At 51.3% G+C, this 18,266-nt stretch overlaps 1 protein-coding gene and 1 long non-coding RNA gene across 3 annotated transcripts in view; both read right to left on the minus strand.

Annotated features, from left to right (window-relative positions):
• LOC142046592 (uncharacterized) overlaps positions 1-18,266 on the minus strand; it is a 209,358-nt gene that overhangs the window by 176,796 nt on the left and 14,296 nt on the right. The gene's annotated exons all lie outside the window — the stretch shown is intronic.
• On the minus strand, positions 928-12,481 carry CIMAP1B (ciliary microtubule associated protein 1B). Of its 2 annotated transcripts, XM_032800950.2 has the most exons (7): positions 12,446-12,481; positions 9,668-9,802; positions 8,983-9,186; positions 4,365-4,466; positions 2,495-2,616; positions 2,161-2,301; positions 928-1,304 (listed from the first exon to the last, which is right to left on the minus strand). In XM_032800950.2, the coding sequence occupies exons 2-7, from the start codon at positions 9,774-9,776 to the stop codon at positions 1,224-1,226; spliced, it is 759 nt and encodes a 252-aa protein (XP_032656841.1). In that variant the 5' UTR covers positions 9,777-9,802; positions 12,446-12,481; the 3' UTR covers positions 928-1,223. The 2 variants fall into 2 exon arrangements, with proteins under 2 accessions (XP_032656841.1, XP_032656842.1); XM_032800951.2 differs by lacking the exon at positions 9,668-9,802 and having other exon boundaries at positions 12,446-12,459.

Below are 18,266 nucleotides of genomic sequence, written 5' to 3' on the forward strand. Positions count from 1 at the left end.
ATAGTGTGTGGTGAGCCCATTACAGGGACAGCTAAGGGATGATTCTTCTGTAGCTCAAGTGGATGCGGTCTGTGTTTTTGGAGCAGGACAATCCAATGCAGGCAAGGGCCCTCTCTGCACAGCTCCAGGGAGAGCCCAGCTTGTGCTCAGCTCCAGGGATCTGAGCTCCAGAAAGATGTGAACACAGTGGCAGGAACTCAAATAAGAGCAGCTACACTGCTGAGGGCCAGGGACCACTGAGTTGTGGGGTGGGGAACAGGGGGGGAAGCTGAAAGCACTAACCCTGCAGAGGCTGGCTAAGGGACAGCCAAGGGACAGCAGGAGAACAGGGAGAGGAATCAGCATGATAAAGGGGGGGTGATATGGAGGAGTGGGCTCAAACTGCACAAAGGGAAATGTAGGTCGAGGGTCTGGGAAGATGCCCCGGAAGAGAGATGGGTGGGGAGAGGGAACTGGCCAGCCAGGGGATGTGTGGGAAGCCTATTGCTAGGCTGGACAAAGCCCTGGACAATAGCTTGTAGTTGATGGCCGCAGCGGCCTGTGCTCAGAGAGGGACAATCCCAGGAGCTGACGGGGAAACCTCAGGGCAGAGAGCAGTCAAAATGAGACCCTTCCACCTCTCACTGGTGGGCAGAAAGCGCTGGGCACGGATCCAGCAGTTGTTCACCAGCGGCCCAGGAGAGAAGCCAAGGGCGAGGGGCATTGGTGGGCTGGGCTGCATTGAGTGGGAGCCAGTTGCTGCATTAGGTCTCATAGCCATGCTCCGAGGACTAGCTCCATCCCTGGCACCGAAGAGGCGCACAGAGAGGAGAGCGTGGATGCGTTGGCCTCCCCGGTGTCCGCCGCTGTGAACAGATCCCCCCAGGAGTGAAAGTCATAACGTCAGGGGTGCCCAGAGCTACTGGGGCTAGTGCAAGACAATCGGGAGCGCTGCAGCCAGCCTGACCTTGCCTCACCCCCTTTCCACACACCCGCTGGAGCTCACACTCACATGACGGCCTGCTCCAGTTCCACTGTCTGGCTGCTGCCGAACGGCCCAAAGACGCCAGGCCCAAGCTCCTCGGGTCTCCCAGGGCCTGAGGAGCTGGAGGCTGACTTGCCAAAGGTGACTGGACAGAGTGTTAAGTCAGCAAAGATTTTCAAATGCAAAATTCTTGTCCAGCCCGTCCCTCTCTCTAACGCCTGTGACTAGCCACTCCCTCTGCTCCTCCGACCGCGCTCGCTTAATCCACCACGTCCACGATGAGGGGCGCCAGGTAGTCGGAGTGGCGGATCCCAAAGGTCTGGCCACGCTGCTGGACGTACTGCAGGGAGAGGGAGCAGAACACCGCAGGATCAGTGCATGAGATCTCAGCTCCTCCCCGCAGCACCTGCTGGCACCCTGTGGAGATCCTGGCTTCCACGTTATAAACACACATGCGCCCCCCGCCCCCATCAGAGCTCAACGCTCCCCCATGACTACAATCCTTCATGAGACCTTAGCTCCCCCACTACACACACGCGCACACACATACTGCATCCCCCTTCACACACACTGCATCCCCCCACCCATCCCCCCATGTTATAAACACACACGTGCCCCCCATCAGATCTCAACGCCCCCCCATGACTACAATCCTGTGCGAGACCTTAGCTCTCCCACTACACACACATGCACACACACACACTGCATCAGCCCCACATACATACACTGCATCACCCTCTCACATACACATTGCATCACCCCCCTACACACTGCATCACCCTCCCACACACATAAACTGCATCACCCTCCCACACACACCGTATCACCCCCTCACACACACTGCATCACCCCCCCACACACACTGTATCACCCCCTCACACACACTGCATCACCCCCCCACACACACTGTATCACCCCCTCACCCACACTGCATCACCCCCACACACACTGTATCACCCCCTCACACACATTGCATGATGCCCCACCACACACACACTGCATCACCCCCACACACTGCATCACCCCCACTCATACTGCATCGCCCCCCACCCAAACACACACACGCGCTGTTCACTGCCTGGGAAATCTCTCCATGAGGTCTCCAGTCTCTCCACCAGCCAACACGTACTCAGCACGTCCCTGCCACAACAACTCTTGTGAGCCCATGTGTGCGTGGGTCCTGGCCCCCACCTCACCTTCTCCGGGCTGTGTGCCCCGGGCCCTGGTTTCTGCGTGTTGTCCCCAGGGAGCATGTTGCGGGCAAGGATGCTGTACTGGGGGGCCCGGGTCTTGTACACGCTGGGTTCCACCACACGATAGTTACAGGGCCCTGGCGTCTGCACACAAGGAGAGCAGAGCTCAGTCGCCAACAGTCCACTCCCAGGGGTGCCCCCCCCGAAGCAAGCTGAGCCACAACCCAGCTGGTATCCTGCACCCCCATTCCCCATCGCTAGGTGCATCCTCCATCCCCCTTCCCTCACCCCCTTCCACCTGAGTACCCCCCTCCCCAGCTCTGCTGCTGCCTCTCACCTTGCTCAGGTCCTCATAGAAGCTGCCGACCAAGCTGCGCCCCAGGAGGGAATAGTTTGGGGCAGAGCTCTTGCCAACAACCTTGGGCCCAATCATTGGGGGGAGCCCGTAGGCAGCAGGCCCTGGGACAGGGGAAGAGGGGTCAGCGAGGGAAAGAACTGACATTCAACCACCACTTTGAACAAATCAGAAATCTGACAGGGCCGCTCTAGGGAGCTGGGGAGGGCAGGGCAGGAGTGAGGTGAGACTGGGGAGGGGCAGGGCTCAGTGTGGGTGAGAGCAGAAGGAGACAGGGTGGGACGTGTGGGGAGGGCAGGAGTGAGGTGAGACTGGGGAGGGGCAGGGTTCGGTGGGTGAGGGCAGAAGGAGACAGGGTGGGACGTGTGGAGAGGGCAGGAGTGAGGTGAGACTGGGGAGTGGCAGGGCTCAGTGTGGGTGAGAGCAGAAGGAGACAGGGTGGGACGTGGGGGAGGGCAGGAGTGAGGTGAGACTGGGGACGGGCAGGGCTCAGTGGGGGTGAGGGCAGAAGGAGACAGGGTGGGATGTGTGGGGAGAGCAGAAGTGAGGTGAGACGGAGAAGGGCAGGGCTCAGGGGGCTGAGGGCAGAAGGGAATGGGGTGGTGTGGGGAGGGCAAGAGTGAGGTGAGACGGGGAGGTGTAGCCTATAGGACTAACCTGCTTGGTTGCATATATATATATATATATTTTTCTTATAGTTTAAGTGTTTGATGTATTGTAATAGGTTTATAAATTTATATTAAAGTAAGTTTGGCGGTAATGCAAAAAACCTACAGGCCATCTCCTGTATGTTAAGCTAAGGCATAGTGAGCATATCGATATTAAAACCTTTTACTCAAAAATTAAAGTGAACCTACTGCTTGTTACCTAAGTAGACAAGTACCACCCCCTATGTCTGTGACCTTTTATCTAGACCAATAAACAATGAAAAATGGCACGGGGGGGTTTCAATGTTGTACCCACAGTCTTAACAGGTGTACCACAAGGACACTTCTGTGGGTATGTACATGTCATCAATACGCACAAACATACTAGGCTATGGGGTAAACGTACCCCAACATTTTGTGGGTAAAAAGTAAACTTTGGGCATAATATTTTCCCCCAGCACTTGTGCCCTGTAGAAGAGGTAACCCACCTCGCTACAACACTCTGGTCTGTCGTTCTCACTTCCATTCTATTTCTACTCGGTCTCTAGCGAATCTATCTAGCTACAAGAACTACTACTATTAAGAGGCTGCACTGGTTCTTCTGAAACTTTAAGTTTAAAAAAACCTGGGCGAAGCTCGGTTTCCCTAAGTTTTGTTCTCAGTTTTTACTAGGTTTGAATTTTAAGTTAAAGTTAGTCAAGAAAAACCCGTTCCAGTGCTTCACCACCCTCCTAGTGAAATAGTTCTTCCTAATATCCAACCTAAACCTCCCCCACTGCAACTTGAGACCATTACTCCTTATTCTGTCATCTGCTACCACTGAGAACAGTCTAGATCCATCCTCTTTGGAACCCCCTTTCAGGTAGCCAGCGGCTCTGGCCTCTGTTCAGCATTCAGTAGCAGTTGCCAGGATCTGGGGTCCACTCGCACCTCAAACCTGTGGGTTGATCCTCCCCTCTGACAGTCTCTTGCCACCCTGCCCATTAGCACCCACTTTGGATAAGAAGCTGGAAAAGCTGTGAACTGGCTCTAGGGTCCCTGGGCGTGGATATAGGCATGTGCGGGAGCCAGGGCTTCCGGGAATGGGAAGGGGAGAATGGGGACAAATCCAGACAAATGTCTGAGCCATCGGGCACTGATTTCTGCCTGGGAACCTTGAGGTGTTTGGCCAGTGGTGCAGTGAGCTAGGTCATGGGCTCTCCTACCTGGAGTCTGGTCATTTGCAAACTCCTTCGTGCGCGAGGCGAGCGAATAGATGGGCGCGGAGCGATAGGCCCATTTCCCTGCCTTCTCTGGAGAATATCGACCTGAAACAAAGAGGGAGGATAATATTGGAGCATGGACAGGAGGGACACGCCTCATACCACACTGATTGGCAAACCGTGGACTGAAGCAGCTGGGAGCTCACTTATAGCCAGCGCTCCTGTCCTATGCCCTACAGCACCCCCTGCTGGCAGAGGTTGAGGCCAGAGTAGCTGGGAGCTCCCACCACAGCCAGTGCTCCTGCCCTGCTCCCCACAGCGCCCCCTGCTGGGAAAGGCCAGGCTGGAGCAGCCGGGACTTGCCACACAGCTAGTTCTGTGCTGCTCCCTACAACGCCCCCTTCTGGGCAGGACCGGCTCCAGGCACCAGTGCAGCAAGCAGATGCTCGGGCTGGCCAATGGGAAGGGGCGGCACGTCCGGCTCTTCGGTGGCAATTCAGTGGCAGGTCCCCCAGTTCCTCTGTGAGGGAAAGACCCACCACTGAATTGCTGTCAATCGCTTTTTTTTTTCCCCGCCGCTTGGGGTGGCTAAAACCCTGGAGCAGGCCCTGCTTCTAGGAGAGGGCGGAACTAGAGTAACTAAGAGCTCCCCCCATCTAGTGCCCCTGCCGGGCTCCCTGCAAATATCAGAAGGGTGTGAAGCCCAGGACAGAAAGGGATTAGCCAGGAGGATACACAAAGGGGGAGGGGAATTAGGAGGAATGGGATAGAATGAACAAGAAGGGAATTTACGCTGACTCTCAGGATCAGTCCTTGGCAGTGATATCTATGGGGCTGGGGAATCATCTCTCGAGGGTAACGAAAGAACATAATGGCCATAGGATCAGTCCAATGGTCCATCTAGCCCAGTGTCCTGTCTTCTGACAGTGGCTGGTGCCAGACTCTGCAGAGGGAATGAACTGAACTGGGCAATTTATCAAGTGATCCATCCTGCATCGTCCAGTCCCAGCTTCTGGCAGTCAGAGGCTTAGGGACACTCAGAACGTAGAGTTACATCCCTGTCCATCTTGGCTAAAAGCCACTGATGGCCCTATCCTCCAGGAACTTATCTAGTCTTTTCTGAACCCAGTTATAGTTTTGGCCTTCACCACATCCCGTGGCAACGAGTTCCACAGGTTGACTATGCGTTGTGTGAAGAAATACTTCCTTCTGTTTGTTTTAAACCTGCTGCCTATTAACTTCATTGAGTGACCCCTGGTTTGTGCATTGTGTAATGGGGTAAATAACGCTTCCTTGTTCACTTTCTCCATACCAGTCATGATTCTATAGAGCTCTACCTATAGACCCCCTTAGCCGTCTCTTTTCCAAGCTGAAAAGTCCAGTCTTTTTGATCTCTCCTTATATGGAAGCTGTTCCAGAACCCTAATCATTTTTATTGCCCTTTTCTGTACTGTTACCAATTTGAATATATCTTTTTAGGGCTATTGATTAATCACAGTTAACTCACATGATGAACTAAAAAAAATTAACTGCAATTAAAAAAATGTATCATGACTAATCATACTGTCAAACAAGAGAATACCAATTGAAATTTATTAAATATTTTTGGACGTTTTTCTACATTTTCAAATATATTGATTTCTATTGCAATACAGAATACAAAGTGTACAATGCTCACTTTACATTAGCTTTTATTACAAATATTTGCACTGTAAAAATGATAAAAGAAAATATTTTTCAATTTACCTCATATAAGTACTTTAATACAATCTCTATAGTGAAAGTGTAACTTACAGATGTAGATTTTGTTTGTTTGTTACATAGCTGCACTCAAAAACAAAACAGTGTAAAACTTTAGCGCCTACAAGTCCACTCAGTCCTACTTTTGTTCAGCCAATCGCTAAGACAAACACGTTTGTTTTAATTTACGGGAGGTACTGCTGCTTGCTTCTTATTTACAATGTCACCTGAAAGTGAGAACAGGCATTCACATGGCACTTTTATAGCTGGTGTTGCAAGGTATTTATGTGCCAGTTATGCTAAATATTCATATGCTCCTTCATGCGTCAGCCACCATTACAGAGGATATACTTCCATGCTGATGATGTTTGTTAAAAAAAAAGTGCATTAATTAAATTTGTGACAGAACTCCTTGGAGAGCATTGTATGTCTCCTCTTCTATTTACCCTCATTCTGCCATATATTTCATGTTATAGCAGTCTCAGATGATGACCCAGCACATATTATTTGATTTATGAACACTGTCACTGCAGATTTGACAAAACACAAAGAAGGTACCCGTGGGAGAGTTCTAAAAATAGTTACAGCACTCGACCTAAGGTTTAAGTATCTGAAGTGCCTTCTAAAATCAGAGAGGGATGGGATGTGGAGTATGCTTTCAGAAGTCTTAAAAGAGCAACATTTTGATGTGGAAACTACAGAACTCTAACCACCAAAAAAGAAAATTAACCTTCTGCTGGTAGCATCTAACTCAGATGATGAAAATGAACAGGCATCAGTCTGCTCTGCTTTGGATCATTATCAAGCAGAACCCATCATCAGCATGGACACATGTCCCATGGAATGGTGATTCAAGCATGAAGGGACACGTGAATCTTTAGCGCATCTGGCACATAAATATCTTGCTATGCCGTTTTCTACTTTTCCATGAGAATTCCTGTTCTCACTTTCAGTTGATATTGTAAACAAGAATTTGGCAGCATTATCTCCTGCAAATGTAAACAAACTTGTTTGTCTAAGCGATTGGCTGAAGTAGGACCGAGTGGACTTGTAGGCTCTAAAGTTTTACATGGTTCTATTTTTGAATGCAGTTATTTTTTGTACATAATTCTACGTTTGTAAGTTCAAGTTTCAAGATAAAGAGATTGCACCACAGTACTTGTATGAGATAAATTGAAAAATACAATTTCTTTCAGGGCCACCCAGAGGAGTCAGGGGGCCTAGGGTCTTCGGTAGACTTCAGTGGTGGGCTCCGAGGCAGAAGGAACCCCCGCCAGGGTCTTCGGGGCACTTCAGTGGTGAGTCCCGGAGTGGAAGGATACCCCACTGCCGAATTGCCACCGAAGACCTGGCACTTTGGTGGCGGGTCCTGGAGCGGAAGAGCCCCCCATCGCAGGTCTTCAGGGCACTTTGGCAGCGGATCCCAGAGCAGAAGGACCCCCTGCTGCCGAATTGCTGCCGAACACCCAGAGCAGAGGAAGCTCCAGGAGCCCGGGCCCCATGAGAGTTTTCCGGGGTCCCCTGAGCGAGTGAAGGACCCTGCTCCAACGGCCCTGAAAAACTCTCATGGGCGCCCCAGTATATTTGAAAATGTAAAAAACATCCAAAATTATTTAAATAAATGGTCTTATATTATTGTTTAACTGTGTGATTAATCACATGATTAATCACAATTCATTTTTTAATTGCATGATTAACCATGGTTAATTTTTTTAATCACACGATTAACTGTGATTAATTTCCAGCCCTAATCTTTTTCTTTTAGACCAATGTGACCAGAACTGCAGACAGTATTCAAGGTGTGAGTGTCCTATGGATTTATATAGTGGCACTATGGTATTTTCTGTCTTTTCTGTCCCTTTTCTAATGGTTCCTTCCACTGTTAGCTTTTCGCATCGCCGCTGCATATTGAACAGATCCACAATGACTCCAAGATCTCTCTCTTCAGTGGTAACAGCTATTTTAGACCTCATCGTTTTGCATGTATAGTTGGGATTATGTTTTCCAATGTGCATTACTTTGTATTTATCAACAAGGAATTTCATTTGCCATTTTGTTGCACAGTTTTGTGAGGTCCTTTTGTAACTCTGTGTCACCAGCTTTAGACTTAACTATCTTGAGTAATTTTGTATCATCTGCAAACTTTGCCACCACACTGTTTACCCCTTTTCTAAATTTTCTATGAATATGTTGAGCAGCACAGGTCCCAGTACAGATCCTTGGGGAACCTCGCTACTTACCTCTCTCCTTCATGAAAACTGGCCATTTATCTCTACCCTTTGTTTCCCGTCTTTTAACCAGTTACTGATCCATGAGAGAACCTTTCCTTTTATCTGTTGCTGCTTACTTTGCTTAAGAGCCTTTGGTGTGGGACTTTTCAAAGGCTTTCTGAAAGTCCAAGTTTATTACAGCCACTGGATTACCCTTATCCATGTGTTTGTAGGCCCTCTCAAATAACTCTAATAGATTGGAGAGGCATGATTTCCCTTTATCAAAGCTGCGTTGACTCTTCCCCATCAAATCGTGTTCATCTACATGTCTGATCGTTCTGTTCTTTACCACAGTTTCAATCAATCTGGCTGCACCGGGAGTCAGGCTTATCAGCCTGTAGTTGCCAGGATTGTCTATGGAGCCTTTTAAAAAAAATCGGCTTTACAGGGAGCTCAATCACTCGGGACAAAAACACCTGGATTGTACAGAGCCCTGGAACATGGACCGAAAGAAACAACCCTGTGCTAAGCAACAAATAATCCTGTGGCAACTTATAGACTAACAGACGGGCTGACATTTTCCATCACAGACATCAAATCACACACACGCACATCAAGCCACACCCACGTAGCCTGGCCATATACAGCAAGTGAGAAGGGAAGAGACTGACCTGGCCCGGGAGTCAGGAAGGGCATCAGGTCCCTGGGACGGCCATAGATGGAGTAGGCAGGGTTACCATCTTTGCCCTTCACAGTCATCTTGGCTGGCACCATGTACTTGGGTCCCGGGGAGCACTCATCCTGCAGACAGAGGCGGCGGATGCCGAAGCTGTACGCGGGGGCTCGGTAGCGGGAGGGGTCGTGAAGGGGGTAACCTGCAACAGGAAGGAGAGATAGAGCCAAGGCGCGGAGGGCATGGGCCAGATAGTGAGAGCCCTCAAGCCCAGCCCTGGAGGGAGCATGGGGCATGGCAGAGCTGTCTCTACACAGGCCTCTGGGGCAGGCATGGAGCCCAGCCCAGATCTGAGAGGGGCAAGGGGAGGGGAGAGCTCCCTTGGCACAGGTCTTATTGTGTAGGAAAAACTGTGAGTGGGGGAGAAGTAAGAGATCCTTTGGTGCAAGGGGGCATGGTGAGGGGCGCCCTTGGGGCAAGCTCGGGGTGGGTGAGCAGCCCCGTTCGGCTGCAAGTGGAGAGCCCCCCCCAAAGCATTGGGCATGTGCGTGGCACTGCCAGCTGGCCCGTGTATCCCTCTCTCCATGATGCTGGCGGGGAGCCCCGGGCCACCCCGCCTCAAGAGCCTGGGGGGCTCCCCTTCCCGCTGGCCTGGCCGGCTCCTTGCTGATGCTCTCTCTCACCTACGTTTGTGGGGAGCCCGTACTTGGGCCCGGGACTGCTGTAGAGAGCAGCGATGGGCCCTTTGGGCCGGTGGGGTCTCCATGCTCCCACCCAGACGTCGGCAGACATGCTGGATCCCTGGTGTTTTCCCACAGCTGGTAAGGAGACAGAGAGCCCCGGTTAGGGAGAGGGCTGGGGAGCAGCAAGAGCCCTTTGCCCCCACCGATGGGAACAGGGCCCCCAACCCGACTTGGTGCTCATCCCCCTGCAATTCACAGGCTGGCCTGTCACACTCCAGCAGGGGGCAGCAGCGCAGCTACAGCTAATCCCATAGCAGCAAGTCTACTGGTTAGAGCAGGGGACTGGGCTTCAGGCAACCTCGGATCTCTTCCCAGCCTTTCCAGCCTCTCTGCATGGCCTTGGGCAGATTGCTTTACCTCTGGGTGCCTCTGTACAATGGGGACGTTGTCTTCGGACGGCTGTTTGAGATGCTCGGATGAATGGTTCCCTGCACCAGGATCGTTATTTTTCACCAATCAGCAGAGAAAACTGCTACGGGAATGGCCCCGTCACGCTTTGGCCAGGGGAGGGCAGCACATATGGAGCTCCCCGAGGGAATCAGCTTTAGCCAGAGGACCCAACACAGTGCAGCAGGGGCAGCAGGAGTCCTGTCCCCCAGGTCCTGACCCCAGGAGCTAGTGCAGAGTTGGGCTCTGGGCTCTCACTAAGGTGACGCAGTCACCCTGGTCCCACACCTGCGCTCTGCTCTAGCTCTGGAATTCTCCTTTGGGGATGAAGCTTCCTCTGCCGGGTTTCAGGCCCTAAAGAGGAATCGCTTGGGAAGCTGCCGCTGTTCCCAAGTCACTGGGTTTGGAGAAGCAGTTGCTCCATTGCAGGAGAGATTGCCCGGTGGATTGGAGCACATCAAGGAAGGATCCTACTTTTTCTCTGCTTTTTTTTTGTCCCCCTTTGAGGCTCTCTGGACTGCTCCTGCCATTCCCAGGGGTGCATTAGAGACCACCCCCTGGCACACACAGGGAAAGGCCCTTGTGCAACGAGATGCCACATTGGGCTACCGAGCTAGAGCTCAGCAGCAGGGGGACTAGCATGGCTCGTCTCTACTGGGCTACTGCACCTGCTCTGCACCTGACACTCACACCCAAGGATCATACCGACTCTCAGGAAGGTCTAAGGGGACGCACTGGACAAGGAGACACGATCCGCAAGGCCAAGGAGCTGTACCTGCCAGCGCTGCCAGGATTTCCCGAGGCAGAGCCCTAATAAGGTTTGCCCCACGGAGATCCTGCATGCTCTCGCTCTCTCTTTTATCCAGTTACTATGGCATCAGGGACAACAAACAGATGCTGCTCATAAGCGGTGGGTGGAACCAGCTGAAATTTCCTCAGGGGAGGAAATGGGGCTGGGTCAGCCACAGCTCAAAGGGGAAAGTTCATTGCCAGGGTGACTAGAGACCAATGCCTGAGAGCTCCAGGGCTCCCATTCCGATTCTGGCAGAGGCGTGAGGGAGTCCCATCCCCACAACAGGCAGGGAACACACCTTTTTTCAGAGGAACAGCTGCTACTGACCACGCACCATGGCCTCTGTAGCGCTGCCTGATCTCAAGGGCTGGGCAAGCTGCTGCTGTTGATGCAAACTCTCAGGAGAGGGTGGGGAGGAAAGGGCATGGAGCTAAAGAAGCGGCCTGGGCATCAGGACTCCCAGGTTCTCTCTCTGGTTGTGCCTCTGACTACCCGTCTCCAGGCCTCAGTTTCCCAATACAAAAAGGATCATGATATTGATCCCAGGGGCTAATTCATTCATATCTGTAAAGCACTCTGAGATCTTTGGCTGGGAGACACTAGAAAGGGGAAAGGATCACTATGATATATTGGTAAAGCTGGAAATACAGAGGCAGTGACTGCGAAGGGACCACCCCCAGCAGGAAAGTTACAGGGGCTAGGATCAGCACCGGCGTTGGAGAGATTTGCTCAGTAAGAACTGTGTGGAGAGGAGGCTCAGAAAGAACAGCGGCTCCTGCTAGTGCCAGGAGTCCACAGGTGGAACTGGGGTCCCTGGGAGATCTGGGGGGCCAAGGAGGAGTGTCCCTGGGAGATCTGGGGGGTATGGGCAGGGAGCTGGGGCCCCAGGGGGATCAGAGGGTTGGGGAGGGAGCTGGGGCCCCAGGAGCATTGTGGGGTACAGGCAGGGAGCTGAGGCCCCAAGGGGATCAAAGGGGGCGGTTGGGAGGAAGCCAGGACCCCAGGGGGATCGGGGGGTGCAGGCAGGGAGCTGAGGCCCCAGGGGGATCGGGAAGGGGGGGTTGGCAGGGAGTTGGGGCCCTAGGGGGATCGGAGGGTTGGGGAGGGAGCTGGGGCCCCAGGGGGACCAGGGGGGTTGGGAGGGAGCTGGGGCCCCAGGGGATTGGGGGGTTCAGGAGCGAACTGGGGCCCCAGGGGGATCGGGGGATGCAGGCAGGAAACTGAGGCCTCAGCGAGATTGGGGGGGGGATTGGGAGGGAGCCCGGGCCCCAGGGGGATCGGAGGGTTGGGAAGGGAGCTGGGGTCCCAGGGGGATCTGGGGGTGCAGGCAGGGAGCTGAGGCCCCAAGGGGATCGGGGGGTGTTGGGGAGGTCTGGGGCCCCAGGGGGATCGAGGGGGTGCAGGAGGAGCCTGGCCCCGATGGATCGGGTGGGGGGTTGGAGGGAGCCGGGCCCCAGCCGGATAGGGGGGCGGCGGTAGGGCAGGGCTGTCCCGGGAATCCGGCCCCGGGAGGGATGGAACCCAGCCGAACAACTGACCTGGGTTCGGACCCGAGCGAGAGCCTGCGGTGCGGCGTAGCGACCGAGGGAAGCCTGTGGGGGGGCGGCGCCGGCAGCACTGAGCCGGCGGCGGCGGGGCGGGATTAACCCCGCTCCCCCCCATTGTTTACAGCGTCTCCCGGCAACCAGCCCGGTCCGCGCCGCGCCCTCCCGCTGTCGGGCTACGGGGCTGGGCACCCGGCAGGACTGCCCCCCCCCCCGACCCAAAGTATCCCCCAAGTATCCCCCGGGGTCCCCAGCAGCCCCCACCCCGCGCTCTCGCTCTCTGCTCCCCCCCGCTGAGCCCGCCCATCACCCTGGTATCGGCTACCTGGGCCCCACCCCCCAGTGCCCAAGCCCAGCTCAGCACGGATCGGGCCCCTGGACTAGCTGTGGGGGAGAGGGACTCACAAACAGGAGATCTGGGCAGGGCTGGAGCCACAAGGCCAGCAGCTAAGCTAGGACCTGGGGGGCCCGGCCCCTTGCCCTGCCACCCTGGGGGGAAGGGGCCATGCAGGAATCTTGTAGACAAATAGAGGACAACCCTGGACAGTAACAAGCAGGGGTGGGTGCCGTGCGCCTGTGATCACCATTCCTGCTGCCCAGTAACGTGGCACATGGCCAGACACAGAGCCCATGCCACGAGGCACAGTCACCCTGGGTACAGGGCAGTCCAAGCCATTGCCCTACAAAGGCAACCGCTGGCATGAGGCCACCAGAGGTGACGGGCTCCCAGGAATCGGTTGGGCCCAGTCAGGCAGCCTAACCCACAGCGGAGGGAAAAGTGCCGCTCAAGTGTGGGCGCCAGTGATGGGGGACCAGGACCGAGACTTCCCCTCCCCAGAGCAGAAGGAGCATAGAGTTCATAGCCTCTGAGGCTCAGATCAGCCCAATGATCAAAACCCCTGAGGAAAACAGCTCCATCCAAAGGAGGACATAGCAAGGCAATCAAGTTGATTTGGCAACAAATTAGGACCTCCATCACAAACAGCATCGCAGATCCTCCAGGCAGTCCTAGGAACTGTATAAAAGCACTCAAGACTCAAGGCTCTTCTAATCACTTCTCCAGACTTCATAAGAAGTCCTAGTGGATTCATAGGAAACATACTTCCTATTACCTGGAAAAAGAATTAGGGCATTTAAATCTTTTCAGTAACCTCAGAAAGTCACTTACCCATATTTCACTTCTCTGAATTCTGAATCCATTTCCCTAGATTAGTAGAGAAAGGGCCAGTTCAGTGCTCTCCTACTTTATTCCGAACCAGCTGTTCCTCCTCACTATTGGAGACACGAAAATGGATGAAGATGAGAAACGGTGTGCTCTATTCTACCAATTCGTATGTCCTTCTGAGTGAAAAATCCATTGCTTCTCCTCAGATGGTGTAAATTAGTGTCACCCTAGCGAAGTCAGTGGACCTGAACTCATTTCACCCCAGCTAAGGAGCATGTCCTTAGTGATTTATTTGGAGAAAAGTAAAGTTTTCTGTTTCTTCATCAGCAAGTATTGATGACTCCCAAGTTTTGGAAACCCGCTGAGTCACACTCTGACACTGGACTCAACTCATTTGCATGCAGAGGTTAAATCCTGAAAGGACAGGAAGTGATTGCCATGATCCCAGCCATGTTCTCTTTGAGAAATGTCTAAAATGGACCCAGAATCCCAGGTGTACATCATGGAAAGATTGCTGCTTATTCAAGTTGGTGTTTTTCAGGTAATGTTATTGATAGGAGCTGAAAGGGGCCAGCTGGGAGGGAAGTTTAGCGTGAGTGGAGAAGAAGCCTAGAAAGAGAAAATAGGAACAAATCCATGGCCACACACACAGAGACTAAGGCCACTTCTCTCTGTCTCTCATGCTCTGTGCAGACCTGGCTGCAATAGTAACCAAGTTTTGAAACCTTTCTTCCGCTGGCACTTGTACCTTCTTTTGACTCTAATCCCTGTTGTGCGTTTCGGGTTTACCTCCATCCCAGAAAGATGACTTTCTCCAGCCTGTGCTATCCAGAATGTGGAGTGGCCCGGTCCTGGCCGGTTATTGGTGCCTGCAACGAACCATGCGTTAGGCAGTGCCCTGACTCTGAAGTGGTGATCAGACCCTCACCGGTTGTCGTGACCCTCCCTGGACCAATTCTCAGCAATTTCCCTCAGAACAGTGCAGTGGGAGCTGTAGGAGCACCTGTGGTCAGACCCGGTTTTGGAGGCTCATTCAGTTGGGGTGGATTGTACGGCTATGGAGGTTTAGGGGGGTTATATGGTTACGGTGGCCATTATGGTTATGGGAGATTTTTGGGCCATGGGGGATACTGCGGTTACCCAGGTCTTTATGGTTATGGGGGATTATAGGGATGTGGAGGATATGGCCGTAGGTATCTCGGTGGATACTGTGGGCCATGCTAAACCCAGCAGGAACATCCGTGGAAGAAAGAAGAACCAGGAAATGAACAGCCAGATTCAAATTCACCCCTGACCTTTTGGGCATGGCTTTCAGAAGTGCTGGGCAAACCGGGGTCCAGTTGAACTCAGTGGAGCTGTGTGTGCTCAGCACCTTGGGCTGACAGCCATGCTGCATTTCTAATGTTATGCTTTATGACTCTTTCTGCCACTGCTTTCTCCACCATGTGCTGATGCTTTTACTTACATGTGGACTCATTCTGAATTACACGCAGACTGTTTACACTAACCCCACTGTGTAAAGGAAACAGGGGCCTTAAGACAGATATCAGTTACATTTATTATTAGTTTAAGTCCCTTTAGAAAGGAAAAAGAGACCTTGGTGTCAAGGAGAATTAGGCCCCCTTGTTCTGTCCTTTCCATCACTACGTATCTTTAGTGCCTCACTTTGACCTTTTCTGTGGCCGACATATAAGGAGAAATTGCATCATTCTCTGCTTTTATTTTGTTTTTTCTCATTTCCCAACAACTGGGGTAAAACGAGGAACTTAAAATGGTTGTAAAGGGGACTTGTTTGTCAACCTCTGCAGCTGCACCAATGCAAACAGAACATCTTGTCTGAAATACACCCACTGAGGCCTGCGATCGGTCATGGCCCTTCTTGAAACACTGGAAATACATTCTTTCTACTCCGTAGTATTACTTCCTGAAACTGTGTACTGCCAATTTCATTTGCATTAAAAACCCTGCTGCATCATAATATCGGTCTTCTGCTTCTCCTTCTTCCTCCCTCCTTGCTTAAAAATCACAAAATTCCTCCCTGTGGAACCGGCAGCACCGGGCACTTCTCTAGTTGCAATTTTCAAAGATCTGGAGTGATAGGAGAATCCGGCCTTTGGAGTGGCTGATAGCTTTCTGCAGGCCCTGAGTACCAGGATGCAGTTCCTCCTTGCATTACCTATCTTAGCAAAAAGTCTTTTTCTGGAAATACATGGACTGATTTTCACTTCAAGAAGGTAAGTTTGTCCTTTGGTATCAAGAAGACTAACTATATGGTTCGTGGTGAGCATCTGGGTGAATCATTGAAGAGCAGCGACATAGGTTTTTGTAAGTGTCACCCGGCCTCGGTGGGTTACAGCTGAGAATACCAGATTCAGGACAAACTGCTGAGGGGTATGGCAGACTCACCCCATGCTGGTGGTTATTCTGACGTTAGATACCAAGCTAGTAAAAAAGTCAATGTCTGTCTCATCACAGTAGTTAACAAGAACTCAGAAATGCAGTCTCCAGCCGTTATTTCGCCACCCAAACACTTTATGACGACTGGTTATTAAAAACCAATTTAATCATATAGAAGGTTCTACTTATCCTAAGGGATCAGCCACATAGCCAGGCCAATACATAACTCAGATCTAAAGCAGTTCCCCACCAATGGGAGCTGCAGAGTCTGCACTGAGGCTGGGGGCAGCACGCAGAGCCCACTATTCCTCCCCCAGGGGCTGCCAAGATATGCTGGCAACTTCCTGGAGTGGTGCAGGGCCAGGGCAGGAAGGGAGCCTGCCTTAGACCTGCTGTGCCACCTCCCGGGAACTGCCTGAGGTACAGCCAATCAGAGTCCACACCCCTTACCCCTCCTGCTCCTCTGCTGCAGCCCAGAACCCCCTCCTGCACAGAACCCTCACACACACACACACAGTCCAGAGAGCCCTCCTGCATGGACCCCCTCACACTCTCATTCCGGTGCACCCTCCTGCACACACACTCCCTTCCAGCGCTTGTACCCCACATCCCTACTGCACCCCAAGTCCCCGTGCCTGGCTTAGCCCAGAGTCCCTTTCCACACTCCGATCCCCTTGACCGCAGCCCAGAGCCTGCACCTGCGCTCACACCCCAACTCCCAAACTCAGCCCCATGAAAGTGAGTGACGGTAAAAGAAAGCGAGTGATAGAGTGATCGGGATGGGGCTTCAGGGAAGGAGTGAAGTGGGGTATTGGGCCTTGGGGAAGAGTCGGAGTGGGGCAACAGTGTTTGGGTTTATGTGACTGGACAGTTGACAACCCTATCTGGAGCCCTATTACCAAATGAAACCCCATTTCCATCATCACCGCTCTTCCCGGCACTAAGGATAAATGTAAAAACCAATGTATCTCTGGCATATCATTTGAGAGCATTTTGAATAATAAACTCTCCAACAGAGACTCTGCAGAAACATAATTATGGAGTCAGTAGCCATCTCTGAATAATTGTCCTTTTTCCAGGACATTCTTCTCTGCTCCTCTTATGGGATGTCCAGTGACATGTAGCATGAAGCATCCATCTGGAAAGCTGTCTTTTAAGCCAACCTACTGAAGGGGGCGTTAAATTCAACTGAGCGAGCACCTTGACATGAGCTTTGAACTTACTTTGCAATGGTGGAGCTGTAGGGCAATGGGGCAGAAATAGATCAGCCTCATATTCAGATTTTTTGATTTCATTGCACCAATATAACTCAATGAAATTAATCTTCTGATTCTTTGCCCTGATGTGTTCATCACGTGGTCAGTAGCAATCTCCAAGCCTGCAACTCGATAATGAGAAAAAAATGAAAAGACCCCAATCCATTCCCATTGTTAAGAGCTATAAAGTGTATGTGCAAGTTTCAGTGCTAAATTAAAAAGATCACTAACACATCATATGAATGTGGCTGGAGCAAGCAAATTATAGGACATCTCTAGTTCACATAGGAGAATAAATTAATGTGGTTAAAAGACCCCGTAGTCATGAGTGTTTTAATAAACTTCTTTAGACTTCCTGGAGGTCCTGAGTGTCTAATTAGCTACAAACCAATCTTTGATAACTCCTCCAATTGATATAATTTGTTTTTCTTTGTTTTCGATGATTAATTTTTTTTAGGGTTGTTGATTAATCGCAGTTAACTCACGCAATTATCTGAAAAAAATTAATCGTGATTAAAAAAATAAAGCTATTTTAATCATACTATTAAACAATAGAATAACAATTGAAATTTATTAAATATTTGTGGATGTTTTTCTACAGTTCAAATATATTAATTTCTATGACATCACAGAATACAATATTTGATTACATATATTTGCACTGTAAGAATGGAAAACAAAAGAAATAGTATTTTTCAATTCCTCTATACAAGTGTTCTAGTGAAATCTCTTTTATCTTGCGATGCCGGCTACAACAATGCCATATGAGTGCCTGTTGTCACTTTCAGGTGATATTGTAAAGAAGAAGCAGACAGCATTATCTCCTGCAAATGTAAACAAACTTGTTTTTCTGAGCAAGTGGCAGAATTAGAAGTAGGACTGAGTGGACTTGTAGGCTCTAAAGTTTTACATACTTTTATTTCTGAATGCACATTATTATACATTTGTAAATTCAACTTTCATAATAAAGAGATTCTGCTACAGCACTTGTATTAGG

The sequence above is a fragment of the Chelonoidis abingdonii genome, chromosome 1, assembly GCF_003597395.2.
Source record: "Chelonoidis abingdonii isolate Lonesome George chromosome 1, CheloAbing_2.0, whole genome shotgun sequence".
Lineage (NCBI taxonomy): Eukaryota > Metazoa > Chordata > Testudines > Testudinidae > Chelonoidis > Chelonoidis abingdonii.